The sequence below is a fragment of the Pseudophryne corroboree genome, chromosome 4, assembly GCF_028390025.1.
Source record: "Pseudophryne corroboree isolate aPseCor3 chromosome 4, aPseCor3.hap2, whole genome shotgun sequence".
In the NCBI taxonomy this organism is placed as follows: Eukaryota; Metazoa; Chordata; class Amphibia; order Anura; family Myobatrachidae; genus Pseudophryne; species Pseudophryne corroboree.
Window position 1 is genome coordinate 450,106,366 of NC_086447.1, and position 20,465 is coordinate 450,126,830.

At 47.4% G+C, this 20,465-nt stretch overlaps 1 protein-coding gene across 1 annotated transcript in view; it reads left to right on the plus strand.

Annotated features, from left to right (window-relative positions):
- Positions 1-20,465, plus strand: part of PM20D2 (peptidase M20 domain containing 2) — an 87,004-nt gene that overhangs the window by 31,247 nt on the left and 35,292 nt on the right. The window contains exons 5-6 of the mRNA XM_063916971.1: positions 4,012-4,147; positions 20,234-20,341. Coding sequence (XP_063773041.1) covers positions 4,012-4,147; positions 20,234-20,341 — 244 coding nt within the window. The remainder of the gene's footprint in view (positions 1-4,011; positions 4,148-20,233; positions 20,342-20,465) is intronic.

Consider the following 20,465-nt stretch of genomic DNA (forward strand, 5'->3'; position numbering starts at 1 on the left):
GGCCTTCTACAAGCGGCACACCTTCTGCAAGATCAAGCCATTCAGGTTCAGTCGGATAATGCAACGGCAGTATCCTACATAAACCATCAAGGCGGAACAAAGAGCAGAGTGGCAATGTCAGAGGTAACAAGAATCCTCCACTGGGCAGAAAAGCACGCAGTGACGCTGTCAGCAATCTTCATTCCGGGAGTAGACAACTGGGAAGCGGACTTCCTCAGCAGACGCGATCTCCATCCAGGAGACTGGGGCCTCCACCCGGAGGTGTTCGCAGAGGTGACAGGCCGATGAGGTGTACCTCAGATAGACATGATGGCCTCTCTCCGCAACAAGAAACTTCGGAGGTACTGTTCCAGGTCGAGAGACCCACAAGCAGTGGTGGTGGACGCACTGGTAACTCCGTGGATGTTCCAGTCAGTGTATGTGTTTCCTCCACTTCCACTCAGCACAAAGATTCTCAAACTAATAAAAAGAACAAGAGTTCAGGCGATCCTCATTGCTCCGGATTGGCCAAGAAGGACTTGGTACGCGGATCTTCTGGAATTACTGCTGGAGGATACGAGGCATCTTCCTCTTCGCGAGGACCTTCAACAGGGGCCATTCGCCTATCAAGACTTACCGCGGCTACGTTTGACGGCATGGAGGTTGAACGCCAGATCTTAGCTCGGAAGGGCATTCCAAACAAAGTCATTCCTACCCTGATACAGGCTAGGAAGGGAGTAACATCTAAACATTACCATCGTATTTGGAAAAAGTATGTATCTTGGTGTGAATCCAAGAAGTTTCCTACGGTGGAGTTTCAACTGGGACGGTTTCTCCTCTTTCTGCAAGCAGGTGTGGATGTGGGCCTACGCTTGGGCTCCATAAAGATCCAGATTTCTGCCTTGTCCATTTTCTTTTAGAAACTATTGGCTTCTCTTCCTGAGGTTTAGACATTCTTGAAAGGGGTTCTGCACATCCAACCACCCTTTGTGCCTCCTGCAGCAACATGGGATCTTAATGTGGTACTGCAGTTCCTGCAATCGGCTTGGTTCGAGCCCTTCAGGAAGTGGATGTCAAGTTTCTTACTTGGAAGGCGGTCACTCTGTTGGCATTAGCATCTCCTAGACGTGTGTCGGAATTGGGTGCATTGTCATGCAAGAGCTTCTATATGATTTTCCATGAGGATAGAGCTGAGCTCAGAACGCTTTTCATATCAACCAACCTATTGTGGTGCCATTGGCTACTGACTCCTCAATTACCTCAAAGTTCTTTCATTGTTGTGAGGGCTTTGAAAATTTATGTGAAGAGAACTTCTCGTCACAGGAATTCGGACGCTCTATTTGTCCTTTATGATCACAACAAGATTGTGTGTCCTGCTTCTAAGCAGACGATTTCTCGCTGGATCAGGCTTACTATCCAGCATGCTTATTCTACGGCAGGCTTGCCGTGCCCAAAATCCGTTAAGGCCCACTCTACTCGTAAGGTGGGTTCTTCCTGGGCGGCTGCCCGGGGTGTCTCGGCTTTACAGAGCAGCTACTTGGTCAGTGTCGAACACGTTTGCTAAGTTCTACAAGTTCAATACTTTGGCCTCTGAGGACCTAAAGTTTGGTCAATCTGTTCTGCAGGAACCTCAGCACTCTCCCTCCTGTGCTGGGAGCTTTGGTACATCCCCATGGTACTAAATGGAACCCTAGCATCCTCTAGGACGTAAGAGATTTTACTTACCTACCAGTAAATCCTTTTCTCGTAGTCCGTAGAGGATGCTGGGCACCCGCCCAGTGCTTCATTTCCTGCATTGTTACTTGGTTAAGTATTGTTGGTTCAGTCGTTGCTGAATCGTTTCAAGTTGGTTAGCTTGGCTTTCCTTTTCTTATGTGTGAGCTGGTGTGAATCTTGCCACTATCTGTGTAAAATCCTTCTCTCGAAGATGTCCGTCTCCTCGGGCACAGTTTCTAGACTGAGTCTAGTAGGAGGGGCATAGAGGGAGGAGCCAGCCCACACTCTCAAACTCTTAAAGTGCCAATGACTCCTAGTGGACCCGTCTATACCCCATGGTACTAATGTGGATACCAGCATCCTCTACGGACTACGAGAAAATCCTATTTTTACTGATCTATCAACACCTGGAAAATGCTTATTGATATACAGTGAAGTCACATTATTATGACCACCAGCTAATATCCAGAATTACCGCCGTGTGCAGCATGGACGGCAGCTAGACATTCGCTGAACTGTCGTTTTAGACACACGTCTGGTAGCCCCCAGGTTCATTTTGATGGTGAGCTGCTCCACTGTAGCGTGTCGGTCGGCCCTCACGCACCTTTACAGACGACGTTCACATCTCACATAAATGGCATATGGTGATCCACAGTTTCCACGACGGTTGTTCGCAATGGTGCCATTTGTCCAGTCACGATACACCTTCACAGCAGCACGCGAACAGTTCACTAACTGCGCTGTTTCAGAAATACTGCCACCCTTGTCCCAAAAGCAGGATAATCATTCCTTTTTGCAACTTGGATAAATCGCCCCTTTTAATAATGACAGCAACGAGTGAATGCTGTGCAGACGGCCTATCACATACCTTTTTATACCCACCAAGCCAGCGCACCACACGTGACGTACTTCATGGGCTACGTACTGCCGACATGAAATGTAGGAGGTGGTCATAATAATGTGACTCGATCGTGTAGTTTTACAGAGAATTGGCACAGGAGAAATAGGCTCTACATTGTCGGAGCACTAAATCCAAGAATTAATATCTTCAGATATGAACTACAAACATAAGATACATTGGCCCTCATTCCGAGTTGTTCGCTCGCTAGCTGCTTTTAGCAGCATTGCAAACGCTAGGCCGCCGCCCTCTGGGAGTGTATTTTAGCTTAGCAGATTAGCAAACGAAAGATTAGCAGAACTGCTACTAAATAATTCCTTGCAGTTTCTGAGTAGCTCCAGACCTACTCCTAGATTGCGATCACCTCAGTCCGTTTAGTTCCTGGTTTGACGTCCCAAACACGCCCTGCGTTCGGCCAGCCACTCCCCCATTTCTCCAGCCACTCCTGCGTTTTTACCTGGCACGCCTGCGTTTTTTAGCACACTCCCGGAAAACGGCCAGTTTCCGCCCAGAAACACCCACTTCCTGTCAATCACACTACGATCACTCGAGCGTTGAAAAAATGTCGCTTGAGCTTGTGTAAATCTCCAAAGTTTTGTGTTAAATTACTTAACGCATGCGCGCTGCGTACCATGCGCATGCGCATTTTCCATCTAATCGCTCCGTTGCGAAAAACGGCAACGAGCGAACAACTCGGAATGACCACCATTGTTCGGTGGTAGTCTGATTGCACTCTAGTAATGAACAACCTCCCCACTTCGGTACAGACAAACTTCTTATTAAGATTAGTTTTGTTATTATTCATTATCTTTCAACTCCTTTACAGACATTATTATTATTATTATTATTATTATTATTATTCCCTTTTCATTTTTATTGTCTTTATAGTACTTATCTTTCACTAATGGTAAGCTGTATAAGGAGCCTATTTATTACATTTCCGCACGTTTTGACTAATGGGCGCATTCATCATTGAAGCCTTGATATGTTCATCAAGCTCCTCAAAAGATGGCCTTTGCTCCTGCAGTCCAGCATGTGAAGAGGAATCTATGTGGATCCCTCCGCATCTCTTCTGTTGCATGTGGGGGAAAAAGTTCACATGTGCACTTATACTGCCTCTCAGTGTAACCTTCCACTGTTACTAATTAGCGGCAAACGTGACTGTTTTAGTGATTTCGGTGCAGCTGTCCCAGCACCAGAGCAATACTAAACTGCTTTTGTGCTTTCATCAGCCTCTGAAAATCACAGTCAGTCTAAAACCTATTTTCCATTGGGCATTCATTTATAATGAGTAGGCTCCTAAGACTCTGGGAGTATACTTACTAGAATCTACAAGTCAGTATTTTAGTATAGCATAACAACTCTGTTATTGCAAGGTCTAGAATATTTTAACTTTTATGGTAATGTTTCCTTTTCAGGTAGAGTTGTGTCCTGTTGGCAATGATTATTTTAATGTGCTTCCAAACAAAACTCTTGTAAAAGCTTTTACAGAGAATGGAAAAAAACTGGGAATGCAGTTTACATCTGATGAATTGGTTTTAAATGCTCTAACAGGTAATTGTAAACTTTTTCAAACATACACAATGTATTTATTAAAATGGTTAAGTGGAAATTTAGTAAAATAAGTTTTTTTTTCTATTTAAGCCAATTGAAAATGGCTGCAAAATGGCAAAAATTGGCAGGTATTGTTCACACCGTTATATTTATTGAAGTAGGGGCTTTTGGCGATTTCTGACTGTTTCAATGTGTTCACTCATTTGAATGTGGTTTTCGCCTTGTGCATAATATGTAAAATCTCATTGAGATGGATGGGAAAAGCTTGATTTTCTGGAGCCTCTGTAATACTTTGACATTTGGACCCCCTTCTGGAGTAGTGAGGTATATTCTGGAAATCGAATTTCTCTATCGTCCTACTGGATGCTGGGGTTCCTGAAAGGACCATGGGGAATAGCGGCTCCGCAGGAGACAGGGCACAAAAAGTAAAGCTTTAGGATCAGGTGGTGTGCACTGGCTCCTCCCCCTATGACCCTCCTCCAAGCCAGTTAGATTTTTGTGCCCGGCCGAGAAGGGTGCAATCTAGGTGGCTCTCCTAAAGAGCTGCTTAGGAAAGTTTAGCTTAGGTTTTTTATTTTACAGTGAGTCCTGCTGGCAACAGGATCACTGCAACGAGGGACTTAGGGGAGAAGAAGTGAACTCACCTGCGTGCAGGATGGATTGGCTTCTTGGCTACTGGACATCAGCTCCAGAGGGACGATCACAGGTACAGCCTGGATGGTCACCGGAGCCTTGCCGCCGGCCCCCTTGCAGATGCTGAAGTAAGAAGAGGTCCAGAATCGGCGGCAGAAGACTCCTCAGTCTTCTAAAGGTAGCGCACAGCACTGCAGCTGTGCGCCATTTTCCTCTCAGCACACTTCACACGGCAGTCACTGAGGGTGCAGGGCGCTGGGAGGGGGGCGCCCTGGGAGGCAAATGAATACCTATTTTGGCTAAAAATACCTCACATATAGCCTCCGGAGGCTATATGGAGATATTTAACCCCTGCCAGAATCCGTTAAGAGCGGGAGACGAGGCCGCCGAAAAAGGGGCGGGGCCTATCTCCTCAGCACACAGCGCCATTTTCCCTCACAGAAAGGCTGGAGGGAAGGCTCCCAGGCTCTCCCCTGCACTGCACTACAGAAACAGGGTTAAAACAGAGAGGGGGGGCACTAATTTGGCGATATGCTTATATATATATTAAGATGCTATAAGGGAAAACACTTATATAAGGTTGTCCCTATATAATTATAGCGTTTTTGGTGTGTGCTGGCAAACTCTCCCTCTGTCTCTCCAAAGGGCTAGTGGGTCCTGTCCTCTATCAGAGCATTCCCTGTGTGTGTGCTGTGTGTCGGTACGTGTGTGTCGACAGGTAGGAGGACGATGTTGGTGAGGAGGCGGAGCAATTGCCTGTAATGGTGATGTCACTCTCTAGGGAGTCGACACCGGAATGGATGGCTTATTTAGGAAATTACGTGATAATGTCAACACGCTGCAAGGTCGGTTGACGACATGAGACGGCCGACAAACAATTAGTACGGTCCAGACGTCTCAAAAACACCGTCAAGGGTTTTAAAACGCCCGTTTACTTTAGTCGGTCGACACAGACACAGACAGGGACACTGAATCCAGTGTCGACGGTGAATAAACAAACGTATTCCTTATTAGGGCCACACGTTAAAGGCAATGAAGGAGGTGTTACGTATTTCTGATACTACAAGTACCACAAAAGAGGGTATTATGTGGGATGTGAAAAAACTACCATAGTTTTTCCTGAATCAGATAAATTAAATAAAGTGTGTGATGATGCGTGGGTTCCCCCCGATAGAAAATTATGGGCGGTATACCCTTTCCCGCCAGAAGTTAGGGCGCGTTGGGAAACACCCTTTAAGGTGGATAAGGCGCTCACACGCTTATCAAAACAAGTGGCGGTACCGTCTATAGATAGGGCCGTCCTCAAGGACCAGCTGACAAGGCTGGAAAATATAATAAAAAGTATATACACACATACTGGTGTTATACTGCGGCCAGCGATCGCCTCAGCCTGGATGTGCAGAGCTAGGGTGGCTTGGTCGGATTCCTTGACTAAAAATATTGATACCCTTGACAGGGACAGTATTTTATTGACTATAGAGCATTTCTATATATGCGAGATGCACAGAGGGATATTTGCACTCTGGCATCATGAATAAACGCGATGTCCATAACTGCCAGAAGATGTTATGGACACGACAGTGGTCAGGTGATGCAGATTCCAAACGGCACAGTATGGCCGTATACAGGAAGAGGACTTGTTTGGGGTCGGTCCATCGGACCTGGTGGTCACGGCAACTGCTGGAAAATCCACAGTTTTTTACCCTAAGTCACATCTCTGCAGAAAAAGACACCGTCTTTTCAGCCTCAGTCCTCTCGTCCCTATAAGATCATATCTGCCCAGGGATAGAGGAAAGGGAAGAAGACTGCAGCAGGCAGCCCATTCCCAGGAACAGAAGCGTTCCACCGCGTCTGACAAGTTCTCAGCATGGCGCTGAGACCGTACAGGACCCCTGGATCCTACAAGTAGTATACCGGGGGTACAGATGGGAATGTCGAGACGTTTCCCCTTCGCAGGCTCCTGAAGTCTGCTTTACCAAGTCTCCCTCCGACAAGGAGGTAGTATGGGAAAAAATTCACAAGCTGTATTCCCAGCAGGTGATAATTAAATTACCCCTCCTACTACAGAAAAGGGGTATTATTCCACACTATATTGTGGTACTGAAGCCAGAAGGCTAGGTGAGACTTATTCTAAAAAATTTTTTTTGAACACTTACAAAGGTTCAAATTAAGATGAAGTCACTCAGAGCAGTGATAACGAACCAGGAATAAGGGGACTATATAGTGTCCCGGGACATCAGGGATGCTTACCTCTATGTCCCAAATTTGCCCTTCTCACTAAGGGTACCTCAGGTTCGTGGTGCAGAACTGTCACTATCAGTTTCAGACGCTGCCGTTTGGATTGTCCACGGCACCCTGGGGTCTTTACCAAGGTAATGGCCGAATTGATGATTCTTCTTCGAAGAAAAGGCGTCTTAATTATCCCTTACTTGGACGATCTCCTGATAGGGGCATAGTCCAGGGAACAGTTGGAGGTCGGAGTAGCACTATCTCGGATACTGCTACAATCAGCACGGGTGGATTCTAAATATTCCAAAATCGCAGCTGATCCCGACGACACGTCTGCTGTGCCTAGGGATGATTCTGGACACAGTCCAGAAAAAGGTGTTTCTCCCGGAAGAGAAAGCCAGGGAGTTATCCGAGCAAGTCAGGAACCTCCTAAAAACAGTGCATCATTGCACAAGGGTCCTGGTAAAAATGGTGGCTTCCTACGAAGCAATTCCATTCGGCAGATTTCACGTAAGAACTTTTCAGTGGGATCTGCTGGACAAATGGTCCGGATCGCATCTTCAGATGCATCAGCGGATAACCCAATATCCAAGGACAAGGGTGTCTCTCCTGTGGTGGTTATAGAGTGCTCATCTTCTAGAGGGCAGCAGATTCGGCATTCAGGATTGGATGCTGGTAACCACGGAGCCCAGCCTGAGAGGCTGGGGAGCAGTCACACAAGGAAAAAATTTCCAGGGAGTGTGATCAAGTATGGAGACTTTTCTCCACATAAATATACTGGAGCTAAGGGTAAATTTATAATGCTCTAAGCTTAGCAAGACCTCTGCTTCAAGGTCAGCCGGTATTGATCCAGTGGGAAAAACATCACGGCAGTCGCCCACGTAAACAGACAGGGCGACACAAGAAGCAGGAGGGCAATGGCAGAAACTGCAAGGACTTTTCGCTGGGCGGAAAATCATGTGATAACACTGTCAGCAGTTTTTCATCCCGGGAATGGAAACTGGGAAGCAGACTTCCTCAGCACGACCTCCACCCGGGAGAGTGGAAACTTCATTGAGAAGTTTTTTCCACATGATTGTAAACCGTTGGGAAATACCAAAGGTGGACATGATGGCGTCCCGTCTGAACAAAAAACGGGACAGGTATTGCGCCAGGTCAAGAGACCCTCAGGCAATAGATGTGGACGTTCTGGTAACACCGTGGGTGTACCAGTCGGTGTATGTGTTCCCTCCTCTGCTTCTCATACCTAAGGTGCTGAGAATTATAAGACGTAGAGGAGTAAGAACTATACTCATGGCTCCGGATTGGCCAAGAAGGACTTGGTATCCGGAACTTCAAGAGATGCTTACAGAGGTCTTATGGCCTCTGCCGCTAAGAAGGGACTTGCTTCAGCAAGTACCATGTCTGTTCCAAGACTTACCGCAGCTGCGTTTGTCGGCATGGCGATGGAAAGCCGGATCCTAAGGGAAAAAAGGCATTCCGGAAGAGGTCATTCCTACCCTGGTCAAAGCCAGAAAGGAGGTGACCGCACAACATTATCACCACGTGTGGCGAAAATATGTTGCGTGGTGTGAGGCCAGGAAGGCCCCACAAAGAAATTTCAACTCGGTCGTTTCCTGCATTTCCTGCAAACAGAAGTGTCTATGGGCCTCAAATTGGGGTCCATTAAGGTTCAAATTCGGCCCTGTAAATTTTCTTCCAGAAAGAATTGGCTTCAGTTCCTGAAGTCCAGAAGTTTGTCAAGGGAGTATTGCATATACAAACCCCTTTTTTGTGCCTCCAGTGGCACTGTGGGATCTCAACGTAGTTCTGGGATTCCTCAAATCACATTGGTTTAAAACCAGTCAAATATGTGGATTTGAAGCATCTCACATAAAAAGTGACCATGCTCTTGGCCCTGGCCTGGACCAGGCGAGTGTCAAATTGGTGGTTTTTTCTCAAAAAAGCCCATATCTGTTTGTCCATTCGGACAGGGCAGAGCTGCGGACTCGTCCCCAGTTCTCTCCCTAAGGTGGTGTCAGTGTTTCACCTGAACCAGCTTATTGTGGTGCCTTGCACCTACTAGGGACTTGGAGGACTCCAAGTTGCTAGGAGTTGTCAGGGCCCTGAAAATATGTTCCAGGACAGCTGGAGTCAGAAAATCTGACTCGCTGTTTATACTGTATGCACCCAACAAGTTGGGTGCGCCTGCTTCTAAGCAGGCGATTGCTCGTTGGATTTGTAACACAATTCAACTTGCACATTCTGAGGCAGGCCTGCCACAGTCTAAATCGGTTAAGGCCCATTCCACAAGGAAGGTGGGCTCATCTTGGGCGTCTGCCCGAGAGGTCTCGGCATTACAACTCTGCCGAGCAGCTACGTGGTCAGGGGAGAACACGTTTGTAAAATTCTACAAATTTGATATCCTGGCAAAAGAGGACCTGGAGTTCTCTCATTCGGTGCTGCAGAGTCATCCGCACTCTCCCGCCCGTTTGGGAGCTTTGGTATAATCCCCATGGTCCTTTCAGGAACCCCAGCATCCACTAGGACGATAGAGAAAATAAGAATTTACTTACCGATAATTCTATTTCTCGGAGTCCGTAGTGGATGCTGGGCGCCCATCCCAAGTGCGGATTATCTGCAATACTTGTACATAGTTACAAAAATCGGGTTATTATTGTTGTGAGCCATCTTTTCAGAGGCTCCGCTGTTATCATACTGTTAACTGGGTTTAGATCACAAGTTGTACGGTGTGATTGGTGTGGCTGGTATGAGTCTTACCCGGGATTCAAAATTCCTCCCTTATTGTGTACGCTCGTCCGGGCACAGTACCTAACTGGCTTGGAGGAGGGTCATAGGGGGAGGAGCCAGTGCACACCACCTGATCCTAAAGCTTTACTTTTTGTGCCCTGTCTCCTGCGGAGCCGCTATTCCCCATGGTCCTTTCAGGAACCCCAGCATCCACTACGGACTCCGAGAAATAGAATTATCGGTAAGTAAATTCTTATTATTGCACTGTTCAGAAGTTCCCAAAATGTGTTTCACTTGTAGATTGCTTTGTTTTCACTCTTCTGTCCAGCTCATTCCAAACCAGCTCAATGTAAGTCTGGAGACTGTGGCCATTTCAATATCTGAATCCTACAAGTTTGCAGTTTTCCCTAATGTTGGTTCTGACATAGGTGGTCATTCCGAGTTGATCGCTCGCTAGCTGTTTTTAGCAGCCGTGCAAACGCTAAGTCGCCGCCCCCTGGGAGTGTATCTTAGCTTAGCAGAAGTGCGAACGAAAGGATTGCACAGCGGCTACAAAAAAAAATTGTGCAGTTTCAGAGTAGCTCCAGACCTACTCAGCGCTTGCGATCACTTCAGACTGTTCAGTTCCGGATTTGACGTCACAAACACGCCCTGCGTTCTCCCAGCCACACCTGCGTTTTTCCTGGCATGCCTGCGTTTTTTCGAACACTCCCTAAAAACAGTCAGATAACACCCAGAAACGCCCTCTTCCTGTCAATCACTCTGCGGCCAGCAGTGCGACAGAAAAGCTTAGCTAGACCTTGTGTGAAACTGCATCGGCCATTGTGAAAGTATGTCGCGCGTGCGCATTGCGCCGCAGTGCCGGTTTTTTGCTTCATCGCTGCGCAGCGAACATTTTCTCTGACGTCATAGTGGATGCTGGGTACTCCGTAAGGACCATGGGGAATAGACGGGCTCCGCAGGAGACTGGGCACTCTTTAAAGAAAGATTAGGTCCCTCTATGCCCCTCCTCCAGACCTCAGTTAGAATCTGTGCCCGGCCAGAGCTGGATGCACTTAGTGGGCTCTCCTGAGTTCACTAAAAAAGAAAGTATTTGTTAGGTTTTTTATTTTCAGTGAGATCTGCTGGCAACAGACTCACTGCTACGTGGGACTTAGGGGAGAGAAGCAAACCTACCTGCTTGCAGCTAGCTTGTGCTTCTAAGGCTACTGGACACCATTAGCTCCAGAGGGATCGAACACAGGGCCCGACCTCGATCGTCCGTTCCCGGAGCCGCGCCGCCGTCCCCCTTGCAGAGCCAGAAGACGGAAGATTCCAGAGAAAATCGGCGGCTGAAGACTCCGGTCTTCAATAAGGTAGCGCACAGCACTGCAGCTGTGCGCCTTTGCTCCCACAGCACACCACACGCTCCGGTCACTGGTGGGTGCAGGGCGCTGGGGGGGGGGCGCCCTGTGCTGCAATTTGTATACCTTACTTGGCAAAATGCACATAATACAGTTCTAAACTGTATATGTGCCTAATCCCCCGCCATAAATATTATTAAAAAAGCGGGAGAAGCCCGCCGCTGAAGGGGCGGGGCTATCTTCCTCAGCACAGCCAGCGCCATTTTCTCTTCACAGCTCCGCTGGAAGGACGCTCCCCAGGCTCTCCCCTGCAGTATACACTACGGAAAGGGTAAAAAAGAGAGGGGGGGCACATAAATTTAGGCGCAATTGTGATAATAAGCAGCTATTGGGGGAAAATTCACTTTGTATTAGTGTAAATCCCTCTGTTATAAAGCGCTCTGGTGTGTGCTGGCATACTCTCTCTCTGTCTCCCCAAAGGACTTTGTGGGGTCCTGTCCTCAGTCAAGCATTCCCTGTGTGCGGTGTGTCGGTACGGCTGTGTCGACATGTTTGATGAGGACGCTTACGTGGAGGCGGAGCAGGAGCCGATAAGTGTGATGTCGCCCCCTGCGGGGCCGACACCAGAGTGGATGGATATGTGGAAGGTATTAACCGACAGTGTCAACTCCTTGCATAAAAGGTTCGATGACGTAACAGCTTTGGGACAGCCGGCATCTCAGCCCGCGCCTGCCCAAGCGTCTCAGAGGCCATCAGGGGCTCAAAAACGCCCGCTACCTCAGATGACAGACACAGATGTCGACACGGAGTCTGACTCCAGTGTCGACGAGGATGAGACAAATGTACAATCCACAAGGGCCATCCGATGCATGATTACGGCAATGAAAAATGCGTTGCACATTTCTGACATTAACCCGGTTACCACAAAAAAGGGTATTATGTTTGGGGAGAAAAAGCAGCCAGTGACTTTTCCCCCATCTGATGAGTTAAATGAATTGTGTGAAGAAGCGTGGTGTTCCCCAGATAAGAAACTAGTGATTTCTAAGCGGTTACTAATGGCGTACCCTTTCCCGCCAACGGATAGGTTACGCTGGGAGACATCCCCTAGTGTGGACAAGGCGCTCACACGCTTATCAAAAAAGGTGGCACTGCCGTCTCAGGATACGGCCGCCTTAAAGGAGCCTGCAGATAGAAAGCAGGAGGCTATCCTGAAGTCTGTGTATACTTTGCTCCCACAGCACACCACACGCTCCGGTCACTGGTGGGTGCAGGGCGCTTGGAGGGGGGCGCCCTGTGCTGCAATTTGTATACCTTACTTGGCAAAATGCACATAATACAGTTCTAAACTGTATATGTGCCTAATCCCCCGCCATAAATATTATTAAAAAAGCGGGAGAAGCCCGCCGCTGAAGGGGCGGGGCTATCTTCCTCAGCACAGCCAGCGCCATTTTCTCTTCACAGCTCCGCTGGAAGGACGCTCCCCAGGCTCTCCCCTGCAGTATACACTACGGAAAGGGTAAAAAAGAGAGGGGGGGCACATAAATGTAGGCGCAATTGTGATAATAAGCAGCTATTGGGGGAAAATTCACTTTGTATTAGTGTAAATCCCTCTGTTATAAAGCGCTCTGGTGTGTGCTGGCATACTCTCTCTCTGTCTCCCCAAAGGACTTTGTTGGGTCCTGTCCTCAGTCAAGCATTCCCTGTGTGCGGTGTGTCGGTACGGCTGTGTCGACATGTTTGATGAGGACGCTTACGTGGAGGCGTAGCAGGAGCCGATAAGTGTGATGTCGCCCCCTGCGGGGCCGACACCAGAGTGGATGGATATGTGGAAGGTATTAACCGACAGTGTCAACTCCTTGCATAAAAGGTTCGATGACGTAACAGCTTTGGGACAGCCGGCATCTAAGCCCGCGCCTGCCCAAGCGTCTCAGAGGCCATCAGGGGCTCAAAAACGCCCGCTACCTCAGATGACAGACACAGATGTCGACACGGAGTCTGACTCCAGTGTCGACGAGGATGAGACAAATGTACAATCCACAAGGGCCATCCGATGCATGATTACGGCAATGAAAAATGCGTTGCACATTTCTGACATTAACCCGGTTACCACAAAAAAGGGTATTATGTTTGGGGAGAAAAAGCAGCCAGTGACTTTTCCCCCATCTGATGAGTTAAATGAATTGTGTGAAGAAGCGTGGTGTTCCCCAGATAAGAAACTAGTGATTTCTAAGCGGTTACTAATGGCGTACCCTTTCCCGCCAACGGATAGGTTACGCTGGGAGACATCCCCTAGTGTGGACAAGGCGCTCACACGCTTATCAAAAAAGGTGGCACTGCCGTCTCAGGATACGGCCGCCTTAAAGGAGCCTGCAGATAGAAAGCAGGAGGCTATCCTGAAGTCTGTGTATACACACTCAGGTACTATACTGAGACCTGCTATTGCTTCAGCATGGATGTGTAGTGCTGCAGCAGCATGGTCTGATTCCCTGTCAGATAACATTGATTCCCTTGACAGGGATACTATTTTGCTAACCATAGAGCATATTAAAGACGTAGTCTTATATATGAGGGATGCACAGAGGGACATTTGCCGGCTGGCATCTAGAATTAATGCAATGTCCATTTCTGCCAGGAGAGTATTATGGACTCGGCAGTGGACAGGTGATGCTGATTCTAAAAGGCACATGGAAGTTTTGCCTTATAAGGGTGAGGAATTGTTTGGGGACGGTCTCTCGGACCTCGTGTCCACAGCAACAGCTGGGAAGTCGACCTTTTTACCTCAGGTTCCCTCACAGCCTAAGAAAGCACCGTATTATCAAGTACAGTCCTTTCGGCCCCAGAAAGGCAAGCGGGTCAGAGGTGCGTCCTTTCTGCCCAGAGGCAGGGGTAGAGGGAAAAAGCTGCACCAGACAGCCAGTTCCCAGGAACAAAAATCCTCCCCTGCTTCCACTAAGTCCACCGCATGACGCTGGGGCTCCACAGGTGGAGCCAAGTGCGGTGGGGGCCCGTCTCTGGAACTTCAGCGACCAGTGGGTTCGCTCACAGGTGGATCTCTGGGTTCTACAAGTGGTATCTCAGGGATACAAGCTGGAGTTCGAGACGTCTCCCCCCTCGCTGTTACCTCAAATCAGCCTTGCCAGCTACTCCCAAGGAAAGGGAGGTAGTACTGGCGGCAATTCACAAGCTGTACCTTCAGCAGGTGATAATCAAAGTTCCCCTCCTTCAACAGGGACGGGGTTACTATTCCACAATGTTTGTGGTACCGAAACCAGACGGTGAGACCCATTCTAAATTTGAAATCCTTGAACACTTATATAAGGAAGTTCAAGTTCAAAATGGAATCGCTCAGGGCGGTTATTGCAAGCCTGGAAGAGGGGGATTCTATGGTATCACTGGACATCAAGGATGCTTACCTACATGTCCCCATTTACCCACCTCACCAGGAGTACCTCCGGTTTGTGGTACAGGACTGCCATTACCAATTCCAGACGTTGCCGTTTGGTCTGTCCACGGCACCGAGGGTATTTACCAAGGTAATGGCCGAAATGATGATACTCCTTCGAAAGAAGGGAGTTATAATTATCCCGTACTTGGACGATCTCCTTATAAAGGCGAGGTCCATGGAGCAGTTGTTGGTCGGAGTAGCACTATCTCAGGAAGTGCTACAACAGCACGGCTGGATTCTGAATATCCCAAAGTCGCAGCTGGTTCCTACGACGCGTCTGCTCTTCTTGGGTATGATTCTGGACACAGAACAGAAGAAGGTGTTTCTCCCGGAGGAGAAGGCCAAGGAGTTGTCATCTCTGGTCAGAGACCTCCTGAAACCAAAACAGGTGTCGGTGCATCACTGCACGCGAGTCCTGGGAAAGATGGTAGCTTCTTACGAAGCAATTCCCTTCGGCAGGTTCCATGCAAGGATCTTTCAGTGGGATCTGTTAGACAAGTGGTCCGGATCGCATCTTCAGATGCATCGGCTGATCACCCTGTCCCCGAGGGCCAGGGTGTCTCTGCTGTGGTGGCTGCAGAGTGCTCATCTTCTCGAGGGCCGCAGATTCGGCATTCAGGACTGGGTCCTGGTGACCACGGATGCAAGCCTCCGAGGTTGGGGGGCAGTCACTCAGGGAAGAAACTTCCAAGGACAATGGTCGAGTCAGTAGACTTCCCTACACATAAATATTCTGGAACTAAGGGCCATTTACAATGCCCTAAGTCAAGCAAAACCCCTGCTTCAAAACCAGCCGGTGCTGATTCAGTCAGACAACATCACGGCGGTCGCCCATGTAAACCGACAGGGCGGCACAAGAAGCAGGATGGCAATGGCAGAAGCCACAAGGATTCTCCAATGGGCGGAGAATCACGTGATAGCACTGTCAGCAGTGTTCATTCCGGGAGTGGACAACTGGGAAGCAGACTTCCTCAGCAGGCACGACCTCCACCCGGGAGAGTGGGGACTTCATCCAGAAGTCTTCCAGCTGATTGTAAATCGTTGGGAAAGGCCACAGGTGGACATGATGGCGTCCCGCCTCAACAAAAAGCTAAAAAGATATTGCGCCAGGTCAAGGGACCCTCAGGCGATAGCTGTGGACGCTCTAGTGACACCGTGGGTGTACCAGTCGGTTTATGTGTTCACTCCTCTTCCTCTCATACCAGAGGTACTGAGGATAATAAGAAAGAGAGGAGTAAGAACTATACTCATCGTTCCGGATTGGCCAAGAAGAACTTGGTACCCGGAACTACAAGAAAAGATCTCAGAGGACCCTTGGCCTCTGCCGCTCCGACAGGACCTGCTACAGCAGGGGCCCTGTCTGTTCCAAGACTTACCGCGGCTGCGTTTGACGTCATGGCGGTTGAACGCCGGATCCTGATGGAAAAGGGCATTCCGGTTGAAGTCATTCCTACGCTGATAAAAGCTAGGAAGGATGTGACAGCAAAACATTATCACCGCATATGGCGAAAATATGTTGCTTGGTGTGAGGCTATGAAGGCCCCAACAGAGGAATTTCAGCTGGGTCGATTTCTGCACTTCCTACAGTCAGGAGTGACTATGGGCCTAAAATTGGGATCCATAAAAGTCCAGATTTCGGCCCTGTCTATTTTCTTTCAAAAAGAACTGGCTTCACTGCCTGAAGTTCAGACGTTTGTTAAGGGAGTGCTGCATATTCAGCCCCCTTTTGTGCCTCCAGTGGCACCTAGGGATCTCAACGTAGTGTTGGATTTCCTAAAATCACATTGGTTTGAGCCACTTCAGACCATGGAGTTGAAGCATCTCACGTGGAAAGTGGTCATGCTTTTGGCCTTGGCTTCGGCTAGGCGTGTGTCAGAATTGGCGGCTTTGTCATGTAAAAGCCCTTATCTGATCTTCCATATGGACAGGGCAGAATTGAGGACTCGTCCCCAATTTCTCCCTAAGGTGGTATCAGCGTTTCATTTGAACCAACCTATTGTGGTACCTGCGGCTACTCGGGACTTGGAGGATTCCAAGTTGCTGGACGTAGTCCGGGCCCTGAAAAGTATATGTTTCCAGGACGGCTAGAGTCAGAAAAACTGACTCGCTGTTTATCCTGCATGCACCCAACAAGCTGGGTGCTCCTGCTTCAAAGCAGACGATTGCTCGCTGGATCTGTAGCACGATTCAACTTGCACATTCTGCGGCTGGACTGCCGCATCCTAAATCAGTAAAAGCCCATTCCACAAGGAATGTGGGCTCTTCTTGGGCGGCTGCCCGAGGGGTCTCGGCTTTACAACTTTGCCGAGCTGCTACCTGGTCGGGTTAAAACATTTTTGTAAGAGTCTACAAGTTTGATACCCTGGCTGAGGAGGACCTAGAGTTTGCTCATTCGGTGCTGCAGAGTCATCCGCACTCTCCCGCCCGTTTGGGAGCTTTGGTATAATCCCCATGGTCCTTACGGAGTCCCAGCATCCACTAGGACGTTAGAGAAAATAAGATTTTACTCACCGGTAAATCTATTTCTCGTAGTCCGTAGTGGATGCTGGGCGCCCATCCCAAGTGCGGATTGTCTGCAATACTTGTTTATAGTTATTGCCTAACTAAAGGGTTATTGTTGAGCCATCTGTTGAGAGGCTCAGTTATATTTCATACTGTTAACTGGGTATAGTATCACGATTTATACGGTGTGATTGGTGTGGCTGGTATGAGTCTTACCCGGGATTCAAAATCCTTCCTTATTGTGTCAGCTCTTCCGGGCACAGTATCCTAACTGAGGTCTGGAGGAGGGTCTTAGTGGGAGGAGCCAGTGCACACCAGGTAGTCCTAAAGCTTTCTTTAGTTGTGCCCAGTCTCCTGCGGAGCCGCTAATCCCCATGGTCCTTACGGAGTCCCAGCATCCACTACGGACTACGAGAAATAGATTTACCGGTGAGTAAAATCTTATTTTTAAAGGTGAAAACGGAAAATCATATATATTTTTTTAAGCTTGAGTAATATATATTGATTTTCTCTTACGTCCTAGAGGATGCTGGGGTCCATATTAGTACCATGGGGTATAGACTGGTCCAGCAGGAGCCATTAGCACTTTAAGAGTTTAAGAGTGTGGTCTGGCTCCTCCCTCTATGCCCCTCCTACCAGACTCAGTTTAGAAAATGTGCCCGGAGGAGCCGGTCTCAGCTAGGGGAGCTCTACAGACCTTCTTTAGTAAAAGTTATTTTTTTTAGAGTTTATTTTACAGGGAGGCTGCTGGCAACAGCCTCTCTGCATCGAGGGACTGCGGAGGGGGAGTAGTGTCCGCTCTGCAGGTTCTGAGCCACTATTTCCACTGACTGGACACTGAGCTCCAGAGGGGATAGATCACTCCCCGCCCTCACCCCAGCAGCATGCCGCCACCCCCTTGCAGAGCTGAAGAACGGTGGCGAGTGAGTCATCGGCTCCCTGGCAAGCGGGGTGCCGATGTGAAGATGGCAGCAACAGGGTAGGGAGCGCAGTACTAACTATACCCTATACTGACCATAAAGACTGTCGGGGTCCCTGGATCTCAGTCAGCAACAAAATCCTCAGGCCGGTATAATCTTCAAGGAGCGGGAAGCCAGCGCCATTGAGCGGACCCAGCAGCGTTTCAGCGCCATTTTCCTGCCTGCAGCAGAAGAGCAGTCCCTCCAGATACACAAATGCCCCACGGTGCCAAATACATAATTGCCCCAAAGTTCCAGATACAGAAATGCCCCCAGCAGTGCCATATATGCCCCCAGAGTGCCAGATACACATATGCCCCCAGCAGTGCCATGTATGCCCCCACAGTGCCAGATACACAAATGCCCCCAGCAGTGCCATATATGCCCCCACAGTGCCAGATACACATTTGTGTATCCCGACCACTGCAGACTATGGACCTGCTGCTACCACCAAGTATGCGAACAATGGTTATATCTGGTAAAATGGCGCTTCAGGAAAATAACTTTCAATAGTACTCCCCTGTTAACCTATTACCAAGTGCCCGGCAGGTAAGAGAAGCAATTCTGCTGTTCTTGCACTGAAATGTTGCCATAGCCTTTGGAAAATTGTTGTCTTCTTAGTCCTTATGCCAGCCCAGAGTCCCCCTAACTTACAGCACCTCTCCTGGTCTGTGTCTGAGTACTGTCTCTGGATCCTGTCCTGCTCAAAGCTGTATAACCAGGATGCAGTGACAATCCTCACAGATATTAATAATATTTGCACTTACTTGTGTTACTGCATGTTGACTTTATTTTGTCTCTGGTACCTATTTAAGTATTTATATGTGCATTTTGTGCTGCCTATTTCCCTTTTGGGGATGCAGGGATTTTGCACTGCCAATTAGCAGCTAACACTCTGCTCATTTACCACCTTTTTTTAATATGTACTCTCATTAACAATCTTAGGGCTATTTCGCTTACCCTGTGACTCTAAACCCATGGTTATCAGCAGATTCAGAACCTTAACGTAATGATGTGGGTAGTATGGTGCTCTCATTAACCATTCACTGCCATCTGGCACACTGTTAACAGTAGAACCTAGCACACACTTTATGTACCTTTTCCACTTCCACTTGCACTTTACTTTTCTATACACACATTTAACAGACTGCAGTATTATTGTGCACATTTTTTTTTTTTATCTCTGCTATATGTGGATCGATTTATGTGCTTGAATATCAGTACATTTGCAGATTCCACATAAACTGCACCTTTCATTACAGGTTGAGTATCCCATATCCAAATATTCCGAAATACGGAATATTCTGAAATATGGACTTTTTTGAGTGAGAGTGAGATAGTGAAACCTTTGTTTTTTGATGGCTCAATGTACACAAACTTTGTTTAATACACAAAGTTATTAATAATATTGTATTAAATGACCTTCAGGCTGTGTATATAAGGTGTATATGAAACATAAATTAATTGTGTGAATGTAGACACCCTTTGTTTAATGAACAACGTTATAACAAATATTGGCTAAAATTACCTTCAGGCTGTGTGTATAAGGTGCATATGTAACATAAATGCATTCTGTGCTTAGATTTAGGTCCCATCGCTATGATTTCTCATTATGGTATCTAATTATTCCAAAATACGGAAAAATCCGATATCCAAAATACCTCTGGTCCCAAGCATTTTGGATAAGGGATACTCAACCTGTATTCGTTTTAGAGACTCTCTTGCTTCAGCAATATCCAATTTTGTCTTGGATATGATATTTGAACTATACTATGTTACCAAAGGGGCTCATACCCAATGTATAATTATTTGGAACACCAATATACTTTGTTCTGTATTAGCTAATCTTACCCTGCGTGACTTATTCACATTATTACTACATGCATGTACATCCCCTTATTATATGATTCTTAGAAACTTTGTTGTTGTTGTGTATTTTGTTTTTTTACTTGTTTTTTTATTTTTATTTAAATCTGATCTGTGACAATGGGTTATTAAAAGTTTTTATTAGAACTACAAGAGTTCCCCTAAGAAAAAAAAAAAAAGTACTTCCTTTCCATTTACTATGAATCAGGCATTTGGGGCAGCTCTGGCCTGTTGGAGCTTTCGGGGACATTCTGAAAGAAATTTTATGAAATATCGGGTTACTGTATGGTGTACACTGATGTCTGCATATTTTATACTAAACTCATTTTACAGTCGTCTTTCCATTCTTTTAACATGTTTTACTATATCTTTGTTTAAGGCTCTACAGATTTTGGAAATGTTACCTTTGTAGTTCCTGGAATTCATCCTTATTTTTATATTGGTTCTGATGCTCTTAATCACACTGAAGAATACACTAAATCTGCAGGTAAGCATGGAAATGGGGAAATCCATGTAATAGATAAAAAGCTGAACTGTGCAAATCAACAAATAAGTAAAAGTTTGCAATACAGGTTTCCTTTCTGTATATAGAGAGATAGAAAAAAATATTT